The sequence below is a fragment of the Haemaphysalis longicornis genome, unplaced genomic scaffold, assembly GCF_048455015.1.
Source record: "Haemaphysalis longicornis isolate Haplotype H1 unplaced genomic scaffold, Haemaphysalis longicornis Haplotype H1 scaffold_1, whole genome shotgun sequence".
Taxonomy (NCBI): domain Eukaryota; kingdom Metazoa; phylum Arthropoda; class Arachnida; order Ixodida; family Ixodidae; genus Haemaphysalis; species Haemaphysalis longicornis.
This window is the reverse complement of record NW_027526203.1, coordinates 390,860,606-390,885,082: the sequence shown is the minus strand read 5'-3', so window position 1 is coordinate 390,885,082 and position 24,477 is coordinate 390,860,606. Positions and strand designations below refer to the sequence as shown.

The 24,477-nt window shown below is 46.0% G+C and overlaps 2 protein-coding genes across 2 annotated transcripts in view; one reads left to right on the top strand and one right to left on the bottom strand.

Moving 5' to 3' along the window:
- The window catches only part of LOC144155273 (uncharacterized), a 34,887-nt gene extending 17,222 nt beyond the window's left edge, over positions 1 to 17,665 (bottom strand). The window contains exons 1-5 of the mRNA XM_077686606.1: positions 17,017 to 17,665; positions 14,198 to 14,345; positions 5,870 to 6,003; positions 5,697 to 5,757; positions 4,428 to 4,485 (exon numbers count right to left, since the gene is read on the bottom strand). Coding sequence (XP_077542732.1) covers positions 4,428 to 4,485; positions 5,697 to 5,757; positions 5,870 to 6,003; positions 14,198 to 14,345; positions 17,017 to 17,490 — 875 coding nt within the window. The 5' untranslated portion in view covers positions 17,491 to 17,665. The remainder of the gene's footprint in view (positions 1 to 4,427; positions 4,486 to 5,696; positions 5,758 to 5,869; positions 6,004 to 14,197; positions 14,346 to 17,016) is intronic.
- Positions 17,666 to 17,853: 188 nt separating this feature from the next.
- Positions 17,854 to 22,633, top strand: Cyt-b5 (Cytochrome b5). Its single transcript, XM_077686608.1, has 6 exons — positions 17,854 to 18,098; positions 19,176 to 19,212; positions 19,311 to 19,402; positions 19,496 to 19,525; positions 19,619 to 19,656; positions 22,350 to 22,633. The coding sequence occupies exons 1-6, from the start codon at positions 17,982 to 17,984 to the stop codon at positions 22,438 to 22,440; spliced, it is 405 nt and encodes a 134-aa protein (XP_077542734.1). The 5' UTR covers positions 17,854 to 17,981; the 3' UTR covers positions 22,441 to 22,633.
- The last annotated feature ends 1,844 nt before the right edge of the window (positions 22,634 to 24,477 follow it).

Sequence of the window (24,477 nt, the reverse complement as noted above, 5' to 3'; positions counted from 1 at the left end):
CCCTTCCCATGAGATGAACGTTGAAGTAAGGTAAAAGTTTAGAAGCTCTAAAAAGGCCGCGTCCGTCATACCAGCTGAGTTCTGGAAGCCCACAACACCGTGGTTGTCAATTGCGCTTTGAACGCAGTTAAAGCTCTTTCAGGGGGAGTGAATAAAAAAGGTCCTTAATATCGATTGAAAACGCTAAAAGCCCTTCGTCGTGGGCTTTTAAAAAGTCTAATACTTCGTCAGAGTTTTTGATCGTAAAGGGATCGTCAGTAACTAAAAGCTTGAGCTTTTGCTGCAAGAATAACGCAAGGGGCTTTTGCCATGCACCGTTCTCCGAGACAATGGCACGAAACGGAAATTCTGGTTTGTGGGTTTTTGCCGAGAAAAATACCTTCAAGCTTAAGCTTTCTTTGCTGGCTATGGAGCGTGCCAGGGACTCTAGCTTCATACTTTCACACAGGCCGAGAGCGTCTTTTTTCACTTTTGAGAGCTTTACATCGTTACGCCTAATGAAAAGGGTGCTGATGGCACGATTTGCTTTTTTCCGATAGTCAGCAGCAGAGAAAACTGCGAAGCCACCTTCCTTATCTGCCTGAACCTTATCTGTCACCTTATCTTCAAGGTGACAGGGTGGCATGCTAAGGATTTGCGGGCGATTATGGCCACACCGCCAGAAGAGTGTGTGCAGCTATCCCTGTCCTTTCTGTATACCAGGTAACTATTCAAGAAATTTGTGTGTTTGGAATTCAGATGTGTTTCCTGGACACACCTTACACTTGGCTGATTGGCACGCAGAATCTCATACACGTCATCAAGATTATTCAGAAGGCCTCTGCAGTTCCATTGAACAATATTTTCTCTTCCCATTATGATGTGGTAGAGCTACTGGAGTGTGACTATTTACGTAAGGTCTTTCGGGGCTTGAACTCTTAGGAGGGGCTTTTTTGCCTTCTCTGGAGGTTTAGAAGGAGGGACCCGCTCCTTCCTCTGCAAAGCAGACAGGAAAGGTCCCACATCCATCTCATCATCAGATTTGGAAGGGGTACCCGGCGTACCGGACCCCCCAGACTTGGCACCCTTTCTGGTGCCCTTCGTTTGAGCCGCGACTGCCGAGGGCGTCAGGAGTGCCCCGGGTGGCAAGGCGATGCGGCGGATGTGGGAATTGCTGCAGTTTCCTCCGCCTCCATCTCCTCCGGGCCCTCGCGTGTGCTTTAAGCCGGTGGAGAGGAGGAAACGGTGGGTGCAGTAGCATCCCCACCGGACGTAGATGCCACCACAGCCGATGCTGGCTCAGCGAGCGGTGCAGAGGCGGGTTGGGCTGCAAGAGGCAACCCAGGGGGGGGGCGGGGGCGGGACCAAGTCCGACTCTCGGTACTGGGTCCCCGCCCTAACAAGACGCCGCTCCGCCCCCCAGCGAGCTGTGTCGGCGTGCCTCCCCAGGGGGAAAGAGGCGAACCTCTTTCGCGCCTCCAGGAAGGTGATGTTCTCTGTGACCTTGATGTTTATTATTTTCTTTTCTAGCTGGAACTTCTCGCATTTTCTGGAGTACGCCGCATGTGGGCCCTGACAGTTAATGCAGAGGAGTTGTTCTGAACTACAATTATCAGAGGGATGACCTTGTTGCGCACACTTGGCGCATGTTAGTTGGCCCCGACACGAGTTGGTACCATGCCCGAACCGCTGGCACTTGAAACAGCGCCGCGGGTTCGGGATGTACGCTCGGATGGAGCACCGGATGAAACCAGAATTGATATGGTCTGGAAGCACAGAACGATCAAATGTCAGGATATGTTTTGTGGGTAATACCTTATCGTCTCTCCTTATTGTTATGTGCCTGACAGCCGTCACACCTTGACTTCTCAGGCCTTCAAGAAGATCGGCCTCTGTCTCATTTGCAAGATCTGGCTCCGAGATCACGCCCTGCGAGCTGTTGAGGCTGCGGTGGGGCGTGACCTTGATGTCAAGATCGGCAATACGGGTCTGCTTCAAGAGTTTTGTGGCCTGCTGCTCACTATGTACCTCGACCAAGATTTCACCAGTTCTCTGTTTCTTAGCTTTATAGGATTCACCTACAACACTTTCCAGAAATTCCGAAATCAAGAACACGGACTGTGATGCAATAGGCCTGGCTTGTTCAAGAGATTCAATTACCAAGAAATGGGGGTAGTTATCAGGTTTTCGGATCGTCATGGTCGGAAGGGGTGGATAGGATACTTCGGTGCGGCCCCTTTTAGGAGGCCGATCATTGGGTTTGGGAAATTTAGAAAAAAACCATACAGCATGTATAAAAGCAGGGGACGGGGGTACTTCCTTCACTCGGGTTACCCTGATACCGAGAGAGGTCCCGGAGCTCCCTGCCTGGTAAACAGACAAAGAGCCCATCCGCCGGAGCTTGACCTGGGCTCCGACGGCCACCGTTTGTGGTTTCTGCCCTTCACCTTAAAACTCGTAGCCACGGTAGATTACAGCAAGAGTATGGGGGCTCGGGGTCCGCGGTATCGCCAGTACCGTCACCAAGCGGGGGGCATGATCAGTTGCTCCCCGCAGCAGCCTAAACGGGTGGGAACTAGAAATTGCTGGAAAAATTGCCCCCAGAATTCCCCTCTTGAAGTGGCAAGAGAAGGGTGCTTTGTTATCACGGCAGCCTAATAAGGTCTCGGCAAACCAGCCTCATTCCCTGTTTCAGCCGTGCACACGAAGGTCCGTCACTGCTCATAAAAATGAACATGCACGAGCAGTATAAGGGACCCATAAAAACAGTGGGGCTCTTCGATTTACACTCTCGGACTCACCGCGGATAGTCCACGAGTAGTCTGAGGATTCCCCGAAGCCATAGGGATACATGGGAAAATCGAATGCCGGACTGCTTCTCGGGGAGTCCGCGGTGAGTCCAAGACTGTAAATCGAAGAGCCCCAGTATTCCGTGGGAACTTGAAATGCCATGAACGTACCTCAGCCCAAATTCAATGTTACATTTATGAGCTCTCAATTTGAGCATCAGAAGCATCAACTACCAATATCAGATCCAGACTTGTCACCAGGACCACCAGCTTTACTCGAAGCTTTAAATGTTTGGCATGCTCGAAATTTTTGGTTTTCATTTCATTCCATATATCAGTTTTCAAGCTGCCCTGCTTAATTTCCGTTCATGGAGCAGGGCAATGTTTAACAGCTGTACATTGTTTTCCACGAACATGAAAAACGACAGATTACAACACCAAGTTCACCGTGTATGCCTTCACAAGCTTTCCATTTTTAGCACCAGAAATTGACGTTATGGCTCAAACTAAGCACTGCAGCTAAAATTTGCAGTCTTATGAAACACCTCCCCTGAATTGAAACAGTGAAATGACGGGCATCTTTAAGGGAACAGCGGGCATCTTTAAGGGAACAGCGCAACTGAAATAAGGATGACAAAGGAGGTACAACACAACTACCGACCGAAGGTTTATTTGTTGCTGTCCACCCATTTTATATAAACTTGGGTGGCACAGCAACAAAGCACAGAAACCAATAGTAACATTCAAACAATAACAAAGTGTCTAATGTATGATCATTAGCATGTGGCATTCAAAAACAGCCTCTTTTGTGGAACAGCTGATGTATGGCAAGTTCACGCTCCTGACTTTTAATTGGTTTATTATGTGGCCTTCAATGACTTCACAAGCCTGTCACAGAGTCTGGTTAAAAATTTACTTAACCGCCCGCAATGCACCCACAGTCGTGGCCGTGCATGCTTAGGTGTCCAGAGAAGTTTACCGACGTTTCATTGATATACTTTCAGTCAATCATTAATGCAGTGTCCAGTCAAGCACATAAATAAAAGGTGTACAGCACAAATAAACTTCCAGCTGATAGTGCCTGTGTTGTCCTGATCACCCCTATTCGTTGCATTGTTCCTCTTAAAACAGTCGTCGACAAATTAGCCTTGCTTAATTTTTATAAAACGATGAGCCGGCTTTCATCAGTGCTTCGTTTTGTGAATGCACTGTGGAAGCTGAATTTGTGATTGTAATTTATTTAATGACCACTTAGTAAACACCTGACCATTTCTTTACAGCTCTTTGTAAAGTGATTAGATTTTGACCAAAAAATCTCATGCAAGGGCTTGACATCCCATCAAATTAAATATTTACAAACATGCTTGAAAGTTCCCCAGAGCCAGAAACCACATGCAAAATAGTCTGTACAGGCATAGCTGCTGTCAGTACAGTACACAGCAACCTGGTGAACATAAGCACTGCTCTCTCTCATTCCATTTTGCGGTGCTAGTCTGATGTCAGCTATCAGCAAGTATACTGTGCACTGAAATGTAACAACTGCCCCATTAATTAATTTTTGCAAATAACATTGTGTAACACGTCATGTTTGACACAGCTAGGTTTTACAACATGCACAGCCTATATACAAATGCAGCCAGAATATAAAGTTCCCCTTACTTGAAGTATTCGGCAAGTTCAAGCATTCCATCCAGCTCCTCATTCTTCTCTATACAGGCTGGAAAAAAGTAAGAAATACACTCTTGTAATTGAAAAGGAGCAAACCCCGCATGCTTGATTAGAAAAGACAGATGGCAAATGCAGCAGGTATATATATATACGACTGTAATCAGGGTTCGTACAGAATATTTGACTGAAAATTTAAGGACTTTTCAAGAATTTCAACGATGAAAATGGGCAAAATTCAAGGAGTGTTAGCAAAATTTTATTTGCTCACAAGACTTATGAAAGCAGTGCAGTTTTCGCATGGATTTCTTTTTCCACAGAAGCTGTTTGCCTTGACTAAGTAGGTGAGGTTGTTTTTCGCTTCAGCTTCTTCCGAAAAACGGTCCGCGGATTCCAGCAGGCACTTGAGAGTTTTTTGAAGCTTTGACTTCCTCCCTTGCATCTTATCGAGCTCTTTTCTCTTTGAAGTTGCCTGCCGTGACAGTGCTTGTTTCTTTTGTTTGTCTAGGTATGCAGCATACCTATGCCGGGCTTGGCGCACTGACGCCTTCAACTCTTTTGGAATTGGAACGTTCAGCAGGCCTCCATGGTTTTTCACGGCCTCGCAGATAACTCGTTGAGAAATATACGACAGCTCTGCCAAATTCTCGACCGCAACCTGCTTGTTGATGCTCAAGCCTCTTTCCACTGAGGCCTGCCCATGTCTCAGGAGGAGAAGTTTCATCACAGCCCATAACTCTCGTAACTCCCGTGCTCCGTATTATTTTTGGACTGAAACGTGCACTTTCCGCCTGGCATCCTGTCAAAGTAAAGTCGGACCGAGTACCGACCGACCATTGATACAACTTGCGTTGGATTGGATTGGATTTCTGGCTCGCATTTGTTGCCAGACGACGCAGGCGCTGCCGGTTTTGAAACCGAAACTTGCTGCTATTGCTCTTCTGTCAAGGCTACTTGTTTTCGCGGTCATTCCTCAGTAAACGCGTTTTTGAAATCAGTACAACTTATGGAAATACGTCGTTCATTTGCTTTATTGAAACAAAGTCCACTAAATTTTCAAGGATTACAAGGAGCTCACTTATATTTAAGGAGTTTCAAGGACCCTTGAATTAATGTTATCAAATTCAAGGATATTCAAGGATTTCAAGGGTCTGTGCGAACCCTGTGTAATAGGTATGTCAACGCCTACAAAGGCACGTTAAACAAACAAGGCCTCAGACTGCAAGCAATAAGACTGCACTACACAGTAGAGAACTTTCATACCTGGTAGTTGGGGGATTGCCTTGCCGGTGCTTGAAGGATCAGATGCGCTGAGACGAGACAGCTGCAACAGCAGAACACAGGAGTCATGATCACTGACCCCATATAACTAGATGGATGAAAAAGGGAACTATACAGCCGATTGCTAACAAGGCCTATACAAAGTTGCAACATACCTTTTGAGAAAGCCCAGAAATCTCCTGAAATGATCGTACAACTTCGGTCTGATGCCTATTTGACCACTGGAGGCTTAGTTTGACGGATCTCTTGCACTGGGGTCCAGGCTTCACCTCAATACTGGAGAGGCGGGCTGCACAGAAGAGATGCCAGGCTTACAATTTTTTCTGTTGCGATAAATGTTTCATTCATTCAATATGCACAAATCCTCTCAAGAAGCATTTTCCCACACTTCTTTTACTACGTCACAATGGCAAGTTACCAGCTGCAAACCCCCTTCGTCATGTAAGCCCATCAGGAGCTTTTGCAATCCTGTATCAGCTTCAACAACATACAAAGTGCCTTATGAGCAATGACATGTGCCACACACGGTGTACTACCTCAACAATGAAACCAAATAGCACAGATATGCCACATTTGCCTCTGTGTTGGGTAAATGTAATGCCTCACGGAAGCATTGATGAGACACACTTCGTGAAGAAAAAATTTACCATCCCTTCCTAAAGAAAGTTGAGAGAAGCATGAAGGCTGAAAGTGCATCCAACCTTTGCTGAAAGTGCATCCAATCGATAGTCAAACGTTCAAAGACCTAAATGAGATAAAATGAGATATGAGATAAAAGTATACTATTGTACTTTTTTTAAAGACGATAGTCTTTCTTGGGCTACTTAAACCCAGAAATTTTGGTCTGTCTGTATGTCTATGTCTGTCTGACTCGATTCAGCCACCCAGCTAAAGCAAAACAATGCCCGCGCAATAGTCTTATATAGTCACAGCTAAATCTACCCGTCTATGTCCGGTGTAATGTTCATACTTGTCAACATTGTTGAAGAAGAACAAGACATTACGCAAATATGAGACAACAAATCGATACAGAAGTGATATTTGCAGTGTTCCTTTATAAAAAAATTGGCCGCGTATCTGCTCCTTTCGTTGCAAATGTCGTCAAAAGACGATAGTCTCTGTAGACATTTGCCAAGGAAATGTTTTCGAAACCAAGCCCACATATTTTGGAAACCAAGCCGACACTTGGGGCGTGGCACGGAAAGTGTTATGTTCCGGACGCTATCATAGTCAAATCACTATGTTCCTTCCCACATATTTTGGAAACCAAGCCGACACTTGGGGCGTGGCACGCCCAGTGTTATGTTCCGGACGCTATCATAGTCAAATCACTATGTTCCTTCACACATATTTTGGAAACCAAGCCGACACTTGGGGCGTGGCACGGCCAGAAACACCAGAGGATTAAAAAGGAAAGGTGACCAGTGCATAAGTGACCCCTCCATTAAAATGCATGACGCAGAGCGGGGTTTATTTAGTACACTCCTTTGAATGTACTACTTGCACAACTGTGTGTGTGTGTGTGTTTTTTTTTTTTTTCAATTTTTCACCTACTCATACTTCGGAGTAGGTGAGGAGGTAGCAGACTGCGAAATGGCTGAGATTGGTAGCTCTGTTCCCTTTTGTGCCTGCGTGTATTTGCAGCATACATGTATGTGTCTTATCCGCCAAATAAACATCTGACAGTTCGTGCTTGTCCCGTGCGCCTTCTTGGTCTCAACCTTTGCACTGTGTACTGCGTTCCCTAACAAAATATTAGGTGTTTGACGAACGACCCACTGCCAAAGCCATTCCCTCGCATGCTCAAGATGCTCCCGAGTACTGGTACACTTCCTTAATGCAGGATTTTTTGTGATAAAGATTACATCCTTCAGTTACTTTCTAGGTGCGCCATCATCTAGCAGGAGTAATGACTCGCTCAGGCCCGGGTCAGAGGCAATATCTGCCCCACTTAATCACACGATGCGATGTAATATCAGGCAGAGTACAAGATTAGGTAAGTTGGTAATGCATGACTAACTACCATGTAGCAAGAACAAAGATTAAAGTAAGGCACACAGGATGTTACTCCTGTGTGCCTTACTTAAACTTTAAAGAGACTTATCATTTTAAAGCTGAGTTGTGTGCAGCACTAGTCTATGCTGCCTGCAAGGAAGGACTTATTTTTCATAAAGATACACAAGAAATGCGACAGTCACCTGCTTCGTGGTGCAAAATAAAGCCTGGCTTTTATATAAGCGGGAACCTGCAGATAATTGGCAGTTCAGCATAAAAATGGCTTAGTTTGCTCATTTTACAAATACATATGTCACTTCTGCACTGAAATAAGGCCATAAAAATCTCACTTGCTAGACAGCTAGCACCCTCTAGAGCAGTGGTTCTCAAATGGGGATCCGCAAAGCCCTCGGCCTCCAAAACAAAGGAGTGTAATGTGGCCGTGATCGCGGCATCAATCTGCAAAAGATCTTTTCGGTCACCTCCTTTCCCTGTTCCCCACTTTTTCCCGACCTTCCCAAACTACATGTCACCGGTGCCTATCATGGTTTTCAATTGGCATCAGTGGCTTGCATACTTAAAAACGCAAATGCCTAAGCTAGCTGAATGTGCCCATAGGTGATCGACTCTGTCTGAGCACGACCATGCCAAGTATTGATGCACTGCGCAAAATGAAGTGATGTGGCACATAGGTATGACACTTTATAATATAAAGCATTAAAAGGCCCGTTTCGTGTTCCAGTGGTGTTAATAGACCTATGTACTGTGCAAGGGGTCCCCCACCACTTCCACAAGTCCACAAGGGGTCCCCGACACATCCATGGCTGACAACCACTGATCTAGAGCAAACTATATACAAGCTAAAACGTGCTTCTTGTTTATTTTTATTGCAGTAAAAAAGTGATATATTTCTAAAACAAGCAAGCTAGGTGGTTAGGAACATTTCAACGAATTTGTAAAACCTTTCGTATTGGTGCACGATGGTTTTTAAGCCCGTGGGTCATGAACTAGCAAGTCTCATGGGAAAGTAATCAAGTGCCCAACAAAGAGTAGAGTACAAAAGAGGGAGGAAGAAACGATAAGACTCGTGCAGCCACTGATTATAAGCTGGATATTGTAGAGCTTACCTTACCACAAATTTACCCGCACTGAAGAAAGTGAAAGAAACACCATCATTAGGACAGCTCAACCTCGCAAGCTTAACCATGAGACTAACAATCAACAGGTGGACCACCAGGGTAATAGAATGGGCATGCATAGATGGGCCTAGAAAAAGGGAGGGTCCAATAACTCAGTGGAAGGATGAAATAACAATATTCGGTGAAAAGAATGGACTCGGGAAGCGCAGGACAGAAGCGGGTGAAGGTTAATGGGAGAGGCCTTCACCCTGCAGTCGTCCTAAATAGGAGGTTGGAGATAAAGACGATGAATATGACCTCAACTTGTGTCTTCCTAACTCATTTAACGGAGAAACCACTCTCCTAGCACCAAAAGGGTGGCTAGAAAAACAATATCAGGAGGGTCCACCTTATAAGAGACCAGCACAACCCCCCCTCTTTCGAAAGGAACTACTGCACACCATGATAGACATGGCACTGATCCAATGACTTATCTAACAAAAATATGGACCCAATCCTACACAAGAAGAGGCAACATGGCAGGATGAAGTTCATTAGAGGAAAGTTACAAAATCATGTGACCACAGTATACACCGACTCCAGGATGTACGAAAGCACGAGCGCGCAATTGTCTAGTTGACTACTCCGGCAATCTTTGTTACTGCATGTGCCTCTTACACACAGAAACAAAGAAGCAGAAGTTGGAGACATCCTCTTGACAATCCGACTAGCGGAAGTATCGAAAAGAAGCGTAAACATCATCACATATACTGAAATGGCATTATACTATTTTCTGCAGGCAGAATACCTAAGCACTTCGGTAAAATATTCCCATCCACAATGCAAAAAGTTGACGTCACCTGGACACCCGGACCCAATGGTCTGGAAGAGAACGACGCACTGAGGAACACGAACTCGCATACCGTGCTCCTTGGGACTGCGACCACAACACTTCCCTCCTTGAAAAACCTTAAGAACGAATCTTCATCCTATGCCTAGGAACACGATCTTTCAACTTGCTACAACGAGGTCTCAAAGCTGGAGAATCACGAACTCTGGACGAAAAGCCAACACAAATACCTGCAAATCTATGTGCATTGCGGTGTTCGCTGGGAACATCAGATATTACTTTAAAACGCTTCTAAATTCAGGGAACCATCCACCCTCTTGCTCGCAATCAAGTGTTCAGGGGAGAACTCAAACATTACATATTCCCCTTCTTCGAGACGTGGGAGGCCGCTTTGACCAGCTCGTTACCTCAAAAACAGCGCGAGCTGGTTGAGAGAGCAAGGGAAGGAGCTGCTGCATCTGGTGCCCTAGACTTCCATCCCTTTGCTCCATTTTCCGAAATCCCAGCTATTTCTTCCTAAACAAAAATCTCTCTCTCTCTTCTCAAAAAGCAAAATTGTTCAGCCCGGCCAACACATCACCGAATAAACATTTTAAAACATTGACACTGAAGCCTCCTCGTTCAAATTGACCAACACCTTGCATCCGCAACCTTTCATGCTCACATTTCAAGTCACAGAAGCACAGAGAGCCTTTGTCTTTCCTGGGCAACAACCATAATCAACCCTCTTTGGTAATCCTTCTCTCTTCGATGACCTTTAGTGCTCGTGAAGCATAGATCATAAACGCAGCAACTGATACAAAAACGCTCCAAAGGAGTAGGAGTATCGCTATCGCACCATACATCTTAGGATCCAAGCGTAGATGTTTCTGCAACTTTTAACACGATAGCATTATCAGGCTCATTTCTCAATGTTGCCGTGCCCACTAGCCATCTGCTTTCAGCCGTGCTCATCAGGTGTCTATGGAAATTTGTCACTACTGCCAACTAAAAACTACGACTGAAGCAGCCAGATGCAAACGTTAACCGGAAGGTAGGAAGGAGGGCAACAATGCTACGGCGGATGCTATGACAGAAATGGTGCATGATTCATGAAGCGTCGCGTCTGAGCAGTGAGTTCGTTCTCCCACCATCGGTGCATGCGCCGATTGAGCCACTGTTGACGTGACACCATTACTGGGCTCATTCAGCGACTTTCCGTAAGGGCTACCTGTCTGCTATCAGCCGTGCTCATGAAGCGACCACGGAAGACAACGTCCCCGTCAACCGTGAAATACGTCTGTGCACCCAAAAGAGAGCTCGCGCCCGAAGCTGTAATCAGGCGTGGTTGCTTAAAACCAAATGTGGAAAGGAGAAGGAGGGCCGGTAGGCTTGCCGAAAACGATACTGCTGCGCAGAAGACAAAGGATGCGTGGTTTCATCAACTGCCGCTTCTGCACAGTGAAGCTCCTTCTCCCACATAAAGCCGTTGTTCCTGGTTTCGTTAAGTTAAACTTCAGCACTCGAAGAGCATGAATGGCAAAGGCTGCAGCTCTGTTCGAAGCTCTCCCTTTACAACGAGGAAATGCTATCGCGTCTTACACCTTAAGACGTAAACGTACATGTTCCCTGCAACTTTTTTTTTTATCAAGGACATTCTTGCTCTACGGGTAAAGTAAACAAACAGTTTATGCAATAGCCTAACAGGGATTGTGGATTGAACAATTATCACGTTAATCAGTGCCTACTTATGTTTGGGATGACTCATTTTTAGAGCACTGGGGTCTACGGTATGAATTTTGGGCATGAGTTAGTTCTCATATTTGAAGACACTCTGCAGTTGGTGTTGTGTAAAATCGGAGCCTGCGTACAACACAGTACAAAAATGGGCAGAGTCTGCCTCACTAATAATGATTCTTGACACTTTAAGGGCACAGGGTAAGCCCTATACTTCCCATGCATTTCTGGCCAATTTAAGGTACATTTTTCTCAGCATCTAATAAAGGTATCTACATAACGTATATATCATTTTCTTTCAAATTTTGTGCTCTTTTAACTGTACTAGAATTATAAACATCCGTAAAAAATTCAGTTTTTTATAATTTTTTGTCCGTTGGTACCTAAATTTAAGCATTATTTTAGTATTAACAGTTGTGTACCAAAAAAACGGTTACGTGCATATTTTCAATTCTAGTACAGCAGGTGTGACAAGTTATGTGGATGACAGGGAAAAAAAATCAGCTCGTTGTCCTGGAAGATACAGGAAATAATGGTACCTCTGTAAGAAAAAACAGTTTTGAGATAATTGAGTTTAAAGTAAAAAAAGAGGTGAAAAACAATACTTTTTTGCCAAAAACACCACTGGAGCCATGTATTTAAAAAGCACCAGCTTCATAATCACTGTCAAAGACACTTTTTTGCTTTTCACCCGGTCGTCTGTATTTCCTTGACTATTTTGTGCACCATCGTACAGATCTGTTCACAAAGTATTTTGCTTGTGGTCAACCTCTTTAAGCCACTTGATGGTGGTGTTGCACCCAGGTTTTGGTCTGAATGATTTCAAAATGCTGGCTCATGTGCTGCTATCATCATTTAATGAAAGAACAGTATCCAATGTTGCAATCATTAGTGTGAAGCCCAAAAAAGATGTTTTTTTGTGCGTAGCTTCGGAGGGCAAATGTGGAAAAAATGTGCAACCGGGTCTTTGGATTGCCCTCGCTAAAAAATCAGCTATGAAATGGTTGCTAAGCAATTTCTTAATGCAGCTGGTTCCATAAAAGCGTTTTGATACGGAACTGGAAGTTTTTTGATGAACAATAAACCCTAAGAACATTCTTAAGAGGATGGGGGCACTTACTACTTGCTTACGGGAAAACTGCTTTTTAGCGAGAAATAAGACTTTTTAAGGCAAGTGTGAATATGGAAAACGTGCACAAGGAATTGAACTTCCCTAATTGCGAAGAAAAACAAAAAGTCATTTTTTCAAAATTTCGCCTTACCCTGTGCCCTTAATGGCCTGTTTTACGGTGGAATAAGCCGTTATGTGGAAAGCCATTCCAGGTCATGAGGAAGGAAGCACGAAGACAATGATGAAACAAGCTTAGCACATGCTAAAACGCCTGCTGCCCACGTACATTTGAAAATGACGCACTGAACCTTGCATATCTCAGCATTCAGCCATAGCTTGTGAATGAATGGCATTCAAAATTTTGTGAAACTTCTATCAGCAAGGAGCAGCCATGCGAGCCACAAAAAAGAAATCAGGGGACACCTAGGCACTTCTAATGGGTTGTCAATGGAAAAATGAAAAAATGAAGGGCTTTGCAGTCGCTGGAGACTGCTTTGTAATCCGCCTTAAAGGGACCCTGCAACACTCTTTGAGCAGTGCAAGTAAACCTGTGCAGCGTTTAGCTTACACTGCCAGGAATACCCGAGCCAAATATTACACGTGATCGTGAAGCGGTGAGCGCGCAAATCGCTGTGAAAGACGCGGAAAAACCAACCACGCTCTCTTCAATTCTCCTCATTATGCACCCCTGGCATGGCCTAAACGACGTCACTGAGGCCATGGCTGTCCGATCTGCTGTCATTGGTCAACTTCGCGGCTAATTTCTCGCATTTCCTGTGACAATCTGCCATCTCCGGCTGTGTACGAACCTCTTCTATGCCTGAACCTGTACGCACAGTTTTGACGTTTCTTTTGTGTTTTAAGTGCACGCGGAGTTTGAGTGATGAGCTGAATACTTCCCTTTCAACCAGACAACTCGACAACAAACGTTTACTGCTTCAAAAACGCCCGACCAGCACGAGTGCGTGCTTGCGAGCAGGCAACCATGCCTGCTTTTTTGTGGCGCCAGACCGGAAATAGACCTCTTTACGTTGCGCAGAAAAGGAGAAAACTCCCCGGCCATTGATATATCGAAGGCAGCGGAAGAGAACGCCGCAAGCCGCCCACTTCTCTGGGAGAGAGCGTTGTCCGCGGTCAAGTTGAGAGGGAACAATTATGATTTCTCATCGCGCGTAGTTTCGGTGATAGTGAACGAATTTTCATAATTCTTGCGGGAGGAGATTGCTGGTAAAATAGACTTTACCCAAAAATACATTCCTAGTAGTCAATCGATGGCGAGTGCTGCAGGGCCCCTTTAAAGCTTACTAGGTGCTTCAATCGGCCTCCTACCCGTTGTGCCCCTGCTCGTTCATGACAAAAAAAGTCGATCTTCCCCTCCCTTCATTTGTGCTATTCCGGGGGGGGGGGCAGCCACTTCTCGCTACTGCAGAGTTTAAACTCGCCCTGTGGGATGTCTCATGAAGGAGCCGTTTTCCTATTAGGGACGTTGATTCCAGACGCGAGCTTTTTGCTCAAACTCTCGCCATGGAAGTTTTCACATATAGAAGGCCTCGTGCAATGGAACGCCTCTAAGGCTGACATTTTGCTGCTATAAATGCCAGGCACTGCTTTTTTCACCAAATGGGCTAGTATGGCCTTTGCCTTTCAAATGCTTTCTTTGACCAGCAGCAACTTGCAAGGGAAAATGACAAACCTTTCTGGGCACTTGGTGAAGTGCAGGCTGGCACATATGGTGCGGATGCTACCGCGTCAGCTGCCACAGGGTAGGGAGGCATGAACGGCACTGTGCAGGACATGTACGGACCCACATAGCCATCCACTGGTGCAGGAACCGCCATGCTCTGGCAAAGGGAGAAAAGAAAAACAACACACCCTTCCAACTCAAGCAAATGACCATGTGAGCTGTGCCGGACTGGATAACACCAACCTGGTCACAAAAATTTGCGGAACCTGCTCCCCTTTTTCCCAGAAATAATGAATAGGTGTGGTATTTGGTGCAGGACAGTTGCTTGTGAGCACAGAAGAAAAATCTGACATGGCACTTGTGGCAAAACGCAACGGATGCTAAGCAGCTGTGTAAAAACACTTGGCATTAGCGCTATGAAATGAAAACTTCTGCAAGCTTGTGCCACAGCGATATTAGAAGCTTCTTGAAGGCCAATGACTGCTGTCCCACTCTAGCAATTCGAATCATCAATACTGCTTTTCTAAATCCTGCTGTATTTCAAACAAATGAAGCAAGCACTACAAGGATTTTTGCACACAGAATAGAACATACCCACCAAGGGGGATTGACCAATGCTTCATAAAATCTTCCAAACAGATAGTAAATAAAAGACAATTTTAATTGGCCAATAATAGCTTACAACTGCTAAATTAGCCAAACTTGTGCGGTTGTCCTTAAAGGAGCTATGAAGAGAAAACACAAGTTTGGTTCATTCAAAAGATTGTCTCGTTAGAATCATACTGACACCACTTTTAACGTAAACTTCGCTCAAATAAGCTACATAATTAGGAAAAACGGGAATGGTCATGCGACCCACCAGCTCATTTCCCGCAACAGAACCTGTGATGTCACATGAGCTAAGCTCTGCGATTGGCGGAGGCTGGCAGAAGCACACGCAAATTAGGTAGAGCTTACAAACTAGACGAACGAGCGATTTGCGCTTAAATTTAGGGCACATTCTTTACAAAGCAATAAGAATGATGGGACAAACAGTGGAAGTTACGAAAGCACATGTAAACATAGAAGTACTGATGCGTTCTGCTGTTCGTACTGCGCACAGCATGATTGGTTTAGCTGCACAGCACTACGGGGCTTGGGGTTGTCTCAGACGACACTGGCCGATTGACGCAAGCAACGGTGTCTTACGTGACCCCATTTGTCGAGCGAGCACTGTTTCAGGGAACGAATATTTTCTCCCAGAACAAAAACAAGCCAGGTTTAAATGCGGGCAAAAACAAACCAAACGCTTGCCACGGTATGGTGGCGCCATCTAGGTTACGGAACGTAAAGAAACGCGGGAACAAACCAACACCGCTGTACAGGGTGGAGACAACCTTTGAACGGTCCCGTGCCGCCGCAATTGGGCCAACGGGCTCAACGCGTTATTCTTTTCGTTTCCCACGAGACCTAGCAACGCGAAACAGACAATATGATTCAAACTTCTTCAGTAAACCGCGTTGCGGCGATAATTTTAGCGCGGTTTTGACACAATGACTTGCTTCGGCGGCGAGCAAGCAACTGAAAATGGCGGCGCCAGCGTATACGTGTCTCTACCCTGTACGGCGGATGCGTGAATGAAGGTACTCTAGGCTGCAGAGCGGTCGGTTTCAGTGATGTCACTTGGGACCACGAAAACGCACGATTGAGCGGGAAAATCAAAATTTTAACCTGAATTGTTTAATTTCTCAGTGAATAAAGCACCGTTTGTATCCGGACAAGCGCTGGGGGCACTATAAAACACGAAATCTTTCGAATAAAACCAACTTGCATTTTCTCTTCATGGCTCCTTTAAGCATCCCCAGAGTGCGCATATTCGCAGAGGGGGATTGGCCAAGACTTCAAAAGGCTGCCCATCAAATGCGCAGTACCCTGAGTGTTTTCCTAAAAGTTTTTGCATTGGACCTCCATTCCCATAGATTTATACTGCCCCTGGCACGACGCTGCTAGTCCAGCAGGTTCAGTCACATTCTCAAGAAGTTGCAAGGAGCAAGCAGCAGCACAAGACACAAGTGTACAGCGATTTAACACAGTGTTATGAAAGCCGAACAACATGCGTGGTGCGACAGCAAGGTCATGTCAGTCCCATTCATCGAGACCACACACGGTTAATTATCACCATCGTCACTCGATCCCATTACCGAACAGTCAGCTTGGCGGACAGTCTACTCCTGAGACAGCAACACCCGAACAGTGAGCAAAGGCTCTGTTGGCAGTGGCCCAAGCTCGCACTTTTCAGTACCACGTAAAACGAAAACGCCGCAACTTTGTTTCACGCTCCCATGTTGCAGCACACAATACCATTGCGATTGCGTGCTACAACAGCTCGCGTAACTTACACGATGCGATTACGTTGTAGCGCATACATACTCCCCCGCCCCCTCTTTTAGGCGAATTATATGCGTAAAAGAAGGGGGACGGGTCGGCTTAGCTCATCAGGACAACTCTTCTGAACAAGCAGCATTTACGCCGTCAGGTACCACAGGAGGTTTTGAAGGAATACCGCACCTGCTTAAGTGGTGGCTAATAACGAATTACCATGAACTATGTTATCGCACAAGAATACGCAAAGCGCACGCACGACGACAGCCGTGAGTATCGCTCCCTTCGCGGCCGCCGGTAGCTTGACCTTCCCCAGCAGGCGTTAGCCTGCAACCACGCCTCCTAACAGATATTTGGGAAAATGCGCAAAGAATGGCGAGGAACCTGACGGAAAATCAAGGAAACTTGCTCGCCGTCAGCGAGTTCGGCGACCAACTCTGAATTGGTTAATGTCCGTCCGCACCCACCTGGGAGGCGCAAACACTCTCCAGCTTTTCGCGGTACTTGACGAACTCTGAGCGCTCGTCGAAGCTGAACGACGGATGGTGCGTGGCCATGGTGAAGAGAAGCAGCATCTCTTCTAGCGTCTTTGTATCGTACGTCTCTTGTTTGGAGCACTTCATTTCTTCGGACAGGGCTTCGAAGATAGCATGCGAGCAACTGCGGTTGTAAAGGTGCAGCAAGGCCAACGAAGTGACCAGCTTGCTGCGCGTTACAGCGTCCCTAACGTTGGTGCACTTAGACAGCTCGCCATAGCTATTTGCACGCAGTTCCGCTTCTCGGAAGTACGCGTAATCCTTACTAGCTAAATCTTCCACGCAAGTTCCCAAAAAGCGAAGCTCCAAGGGTAAGCACAAGTTGAGCAAACCACACATTGTATCTATCCTCACTGAGCCATTTAAATCTTTAAACCATGTATATATTTCTTCTTTGCACACCATGGCGCATCACTGAACGAGAGAAGAATTTCTCAGTAAACGACTAGAACTCTCCAAGCCGACACTTGCTTGCCATAACACATCGACAGCGGCCTGACAGCAGCAGCCAAAAGACTTTTTCATCCGGGCAAGGCAGCAGCAGAGAAGACAACCAATCACCGACCGCGCTGCTTCTACTCTAGGACGCAGGAGCTGGTTTCTTATTCCCATCAAGTTAAAATAGCAGCACCTCGATTTCTCTAATTGAACTAGCAACAGTCCTGTATAAAATTTTATTCAAGTTTATTTCTTATTAATTATTGGCGAACTTCTAAGAATGTTTAGTTGCTTTTTTTTATTTTTTTACTCGCGACACGGCGCAGCAATCGGTGGTGTGAGGCGGAGCCGGCGGAGCTCTGACGGCCGATAGCAGGCAAGAAGTGAAGTCGCGGCAGTGTGGCAGTAGCTTTCCTCAATTCGGTTGCGATCAGTGGTTCGCGCTTTTAATTACAGCCATGGAAACTGAGGCCAAAACGTACACGCTAGCCGAAATCGAGAAACACAACGAAAAGAATTCGGCATGGTTACTAATCCACAACGCAGTTTACGACGTGACGAAGTTCATGGAAGAGGTATGTAGTACGCGGTCAGATTATTTTGTCCTTGAGGCGTAGAAGGAAAGTGACCGTTTCTGCTGGGAAGTGCCTCAATTTCGTAGCATCGCTAATGCTCGCTTTAGCACTGCGCCTCTTGGCGTGAACTGTTTCTCCAGCTGTGCTAAGCAAGGTACGATGTGCCCAATTTGTATGCTCGCCTTTGCGCGCGAAATAGCCCGCCGTACTTTTTCGAGAATGTTCCATGCTGTTCTCCGTTCAGTGAAGTTCCTTGCACTCGACAGTCAGGTGTGTCACGGGCAACGCAGCTGCGCTGTCGCCGTTCGCGGCGGTTTTTTTTTTTTTTTATGTGAACTTGTATGAAGTCTTACGGCGAGAAAATTATAGTGGCTGTGTGTCGGTCCAGTTTGTGTTATCTGCAAGCGCAATTTGACGTGAGGTGCTTGCTTTTTTCCCGTTGAAATTGTCTGCACTTCGTGTTCAGTAACCTAGGGCAATAAAGCTTAAACGACCGGGGTGTTTGTCACGCCCTTCCCCGTGTGAAGGCTTCCTCCCACTTGCATGGTTTTCCTCGAGGATAACGGCAAACGGTTTTGTACCAATATAGCTTTCAAAGGCCTTGGCACGATCTGCTAAGAGTTGCCCTACGGTGTTGCACCGGGAAATGGGTGACGTAGTAGACTGGCGAGGTGTTTTTCCTTCTTAACGCACGCTATTGGCCACTGAAGAGAAGCACTTCGCTTTTCTCTCAACAGCATATCTTATCGAGTTTCTTGTCTGCTTCAACTCTAGCCTGGGAAGCAGCTTAAAGCACGTGCCTGCATGCAACCGCATATTTTGGCCCAATACCTTACAGTGCATTCGTGCGTTTTTTTGCTATTTCAGCGCAGGTAATTGGTTTGGGTGGCAGTAAGTTGCCGCCGTATGAGATTATATGCATGCATTTTGCTGGCGTATTTGCTTTACCGTTTTATCATGGAATGAGGGCAAGCCCTGGCCCGCTCCATTGTTCTCTTCTCTCAGTTGAAGGCCGGCTTGGTGTTTGAATGGGACAAAGAATGGTACTGATTTATTTTTATTTATTTTTTGTTCCAGCATCCAGGTGGCGAAGAAGTTCTTCTTGAACAGGCTGGTACGCATGGCTTGCCATCAGCGCAGCCAACTTTAATTGCAGGACGTATGTGTGCATCCTCTAAAGAGAATGGTGTCATCTCTTTTCACCCCCTGTAGGAAAGCATGCCACTGAAGCATTCGAAGATGTTGGACATTCCACAGATGCCAGAGAATTGATGAAGCAGTACAAGATTGGTGACCTTTGCGAGGTGCTTATTACCCGGCGTTAGCCACTCTGCTTGAACTTTTTTCTGGTAACCTCTGGCTTGCTTACTTCTTACACCTGGTTGATTTCTTTGTAGGAGGACCAGAAGAAAATCGGCCAGGTTGCTGTAAGTGTGTTGTCCTGCACACACTTTTTTTTTATTTAACTGCTGCTTGGTTCCCTGTACCATAAAAGCTACATTTTTTTTTTTTTTTTGCAGAAGAAAACGCAGTGGGCGAATACAACCTCCAATGAAAGGTACGACGTTGTTTTTGCCTGACGGTTTTAACGTTGTTGTGCGGAAATATTTGGTAAAAAAAAATTGCTGCTCGCTGTCCATCCAGCAGCTTTTTCGGAGTGGGAGCAAAAGCTTCTATTCCTGGCATCTGTTCAGTTGGCCCTTAGAAAAGAGAATTCGTTCTACTGAATCCAAAACCAGCAGTAGGTTTAATAGGGCCAGGGAATTTTTGATGTTTTATTGAGTAATTTAAAGGAGTACTGACACGAAATTTCAAAGCTGTGATAACTATGTAAAACGTTTCCTTTTTATCAGGAGATATCTCCCAGCAAGTTTCAACAGCAACAGTTCAGCGAAACATATTTAAAATCCATTTTAATCTTCGCCCGCACGAGAAAGCCCAGAGCGGGCCGACATGACATCATGTGCTACTTGCCCAAAACTGCCGACGTCGGGGCTCCCGTGACAAAGCCGACGCGCTGGCTGTGGTTGGCGCGCGCTGCTCGGGCGTGTGTACACGTCAGGTTTTGGGACTGACGTCATGCTGCCCGGGCCTGTGGGGACGGCGAAAACCTCGGCCGGTCTGGGCGCGCGCGTGCGCTCGCTCGCACGCGCTTCCTGTTCCAGATAGGCAGCGATGTGGCAAGAATGGTGACGTCATGTTATACATCCTGTTATGGCGGCCGCTCGGCGTTTTTCAGTCGAAACCGAAACTGGCACGAATAAACGACGCCGTAATTGAATGTTTACGCTGCGCTCGACCGTCTAATCTGTAATTCTATGATTAGTGGGCTGGTAGGCACGCATAGCAGCGAAAAAAACGTAACACGAAAATTTCGTGTCAGTACTCCTTTAACACTTGTCTATTTTGAAGACCTAGAATGGTTACACCTGTGCAATGATTGCCTATATGCAGTCCATTACTGCTGCATATATGTTACATTTAGGTTGTTTTGTAGTTGCCTGCATGAGCACCCTTATAAAATTTCTGCATGTACTAGTTACTGGGAGTTGCGTACTTTACACACAGATTGCGTTCTGATTATTTTTTACTTTGTATACTACCTTCTGCTAAGCACTTACTGGTGGCCTTGGTGAATGCATGCTATGCAGCTGTTGTGCCAATCATACTGCACAACAGCTGCCATAATTGCCTCATCAGCATCGAACATTACGGTACCTTAGTCGGTGCAGATGGCATTGTGAAATAGTGAGTCCCATTTAATAAGGCAGGAATCTGGTCACACTTGTTTGACCTATAGCCTGCACAAAACAGAGATAGATTTAAATCTTCGGAAGCACAGTTTAAACAGTTCAGCAAAGATTTCATTAATACCTTGCCTGCGCTGAGCACGAGGTCGCGGGTTCGATTCCCGGCCGCGGCGGCCGCTTTTCTGATGGAGGCGAAAAGCAAAAACGCCCGTGTGTACGAGATTTCGGCGCACGATAAAGATCCCCAGGTGGTCAAAATTAATCCGGAGCCCTCCACTACGGCGCGCCTCATCGCCTGCGTTGCGTCGGCGCGTTAAACCACACAATCAATCAAATCAATACCTTGCCTGCGAAAGCCTGGTATTTTATGATTATTATGCGAAGTGTTCCTGCTTTTGTGCAAGCTACCTCCATTTTGACACTGTTGGGCTTGAAGGTAGGTTATTCTGTTCTGAAGTTGCTAAAGGGCGTTAAAATTTCGTATGTATACAAAATGGGAGAAAGTGTTGTCGTGCTTAGCAACTATCAGCACGATACCTGAGTGGGCATCCTCCGCGTTTTCTCACTAAATGTCCAGAATCCTACAACAGCACGTTCGATGCATGTAGCGCAAATGCATTGCAGCATGCATGGAACGCCAAAGTCTGCACGGCCCAAATATTTTGGCACAAGCACCAATGTTATCTCTTTTACAAGGTGCCATTGGGTGCTCTAACACACTTCAGTCATTTATAAATGGCATGCTTGGTGCTTTTGGTTTGGCTGTGGTTGAATTGTAGCCTAGCAGACCCCCAAGCGAGAGTTCAGTTATCACAAGAACTGAAGCTATAGCTATGCCATTGCACACGCAATATGCATGATTAGATTAAGGTTCCTGGTAAACCACGCTGCTTTGCTCAACCGGTTATTTAAAAAAAAAAAAAGAAAAATCTGCCCGTGTGTACGAGATTTCGGCGCACGATAAAGATCCCCAGGTGGTCAAAATTAATCCGGAGCCCTCCACTACGGCGTGCCGCATCGCCTGCGTTGCGTCGGCGCGTTAAACCCCACAATCAATCAATCAATATTTAAAAAATCTGCCCTTCATTTGCAAATCTTTGCATTGGCAGCAGCATTTCCCACCAAGCAGCAATGTAATTTTGTACAACCAGTTTTTTTTATTCAACTTTGTTTTGTTCCCATCAGGTATGTGAAGGCCAAAATGTGTGCACCAATTTACAAAAGCACCGAACAACCCTGTCTGCTTTGCTCACTATAGCTCCCTGTATCTCTTCCTTTGTAATACATACGTTCTGTTTTGCTGCAAAATCTATTGGTCTAGGTGGGTTACGGGTGTTTAAATCATCATTGTGCAATGCTGGAGGCATTGGGCGGTTTCTTGCGAGTTCACCGTTTTGATTCTGGGCCACACTGGCTGTGTGTCAGTGCTGTGTGAACAGCTTTGTGGCGCAGCATGGGCAGCTGTCGGCCAACTGCTTACCCCGTGGCGTGCGTATTCCAGCTCTTGGATGAGCTGGCTGATCCCAGTGGGCGTGGCGGCTGCTGCTTCCATTTTGTACCGGCTGTTCCTGTCCTACGGTGCTCGTCAGTGAAGCTGGCTGCGAGGGTGGCTTGCAGTGGACCAGGTGGCCGGGAAACAAACGAAAAACAAAACAAGCTTCGCAGCGGCAGTTGCTTTTTTCACTATTGGGGGCCAGCGTGTAATCAAGATGTCATGTTAACTTTTGGTACTGTACAATTTCTTGTTGTAAGCTTTGGTGAAAATATACACCTTTGCAAGCTTTTTCCCTCTGTGCTTCATGATTTTAAGTATGGGTGGCAGCATTGAGTCTGTGCAAATTTGCCAAGCAGCTTTCACTTGGGTGGGCCTCTCGCCATGAAAGCGTCTTGCGAACAGTATTAGATTGGTGTATTGTATATGTATATATATATTTAAAGCTCCCCCCCCCCCCCCCCGCCCCCCCCCATAATTGCACCTACTGGTTATGAAGCAGCATGCAGCGTTCCTGACCAGAAGTGAAACAGCGTTGGCTATGCTTTGCAGCCTTGCATGCAAGAGGCGTTGTAGCTGTTGTGGGGCTGCACCTATATTCCTAGGTTCAGACAAGACAAGTTTAGTTCACCGGAAAGATTGTCTCGTTAGAATCACTGAATTACGAGGTGCGAGTGACTAACGAGACAATCTTTCAGGTGAACTAAACTTGTTTTGTCTGCATGGCCCCTTAAGGTGCCACACCGCTATAACAAAACCTAGGAATATGGGTGCAGCCCCACAACAGCTACGATGCCTCTTGCATGCAAGGCTGCACAGCATAGCTAACGCTGTTTCACTTCTGGTCATGAACGCGCATGCTGTTTCATAACCAGCAACACTTTACAGTTCACTCAAGTAAGCTCTGCAATTAAAAAAAAAAGGGAATGGCAATGCGACCCACTAGCTGATTTCCTGCAACAGAACCTATGTCATATGCCCATCTATGCCATTGGCTGAAGCCAACAAATGTAAATTGTGCAGGGTGTATGGCTTGCTGAATGAGCTATTGGCACGGTAATTTAGGGCACATTTTTTTATAGCAGGAAGAATTGTTGAAGGGGAGGGGGGGGGGGAACAATTCAAGTTGCAAATGAATACGTAAACACCAGAGCAGTTAATGCGGCACTTTGCTGGCTGATGCTGCCTAACACAGCTGCTGGACGCGTTTGACTTGTCTGACACAATGCTGACCAACTGACATAAGCGGCATGGTCACTTATATGACCATGTTTTTTGAGTCGTAGCTTGCGTTTTAGGAAACCATTAGTATGAACCGCAATAAAAATACGGTAGGTATAAAAGTCCGGCCAAACCGCCGCGGTGGCTCAGTGGCTAAGGTGTTGTGCGGCTGAGCCCAAGGATGCGGCTTTGATTCCCGGCCGCGGCGGCCGCTTTTCTGATGGAGGCGACGAGCAAAAACTCCTGTGTGTACGAGATTTTGGTTCACGTTAAAGATCCCCAGGTGGTCAAAATTAATCCCGAGCCCTCCACTACGGCGCGCCTCATCGCCCACATTGCATTGATACGTTAAACCCTACAATCAAAGTAAAGAAGTCCGGCCAGAGCGAAATGCGAACACTGGCACTAAAATTATATTTCAGCGCCATCTGTGAAAGTGGGCGATAAACGAGATAACCATACAGGCATCTGTGAAATGGTAGTGGCCCTGGTCAGCAGGCATACTTTAGTTCTAAGGCAGGCTCTTCTCTGGATGCGTCATTGTCGGCGTCACGAAAATGCAAGATTTAGCGGGAGAATTGAAATTTTGGCTTAAAATGTTTAATTTCAAAGTGAATAAAGCATTGTTTGCTGCTGGACAAACTCCGAGGGCACTATAAAACACTAAATCTTTCGAATAAAATAAACTTGTATCTTGTCTGCATGGTCCCTTTAATGGGGCCATGCAGACAAGATACAAGACAAGACCCTTTAATGGGGCCATGCTCAAGTACAATTCATAGTCGTGGCATTTTTGGAATGAAAGTGATATTGATGACAGCACTGATGGGGTGACCTGTAAAGCAGACTGCCCTTGTGCCCGTGCTGAAATTGTGCCACTTTTGCCAGGCAGGACGCCATTTGTGAGTAGCAGTTA

Excerpts from the sequence above, each read along its gene's own strand:
- Cyt-b5 (XM_077686608.1), top strand. The coding sequence starts at position 17,982 with ATGGAAACTGAGGCCAAAACGTACACGCTAGCCGAAATCGAGAAACAC. Across the intron at positions 19,403-19,495 it reads AGATTGGTGACCTTTGCGAG|GAGGACCAGAAGAAAATCGG; the intron begins GTGCTTATTACC and ends ATTTCTTTGTAG. Across the intron at positions 19,657-22,349 it reads AATACAACCTCCAATGAAAG|CTCTTGGATGAGCTGGCTGA; the intron begins GTACGACGTTGT and ends TGCGTATTCCAG.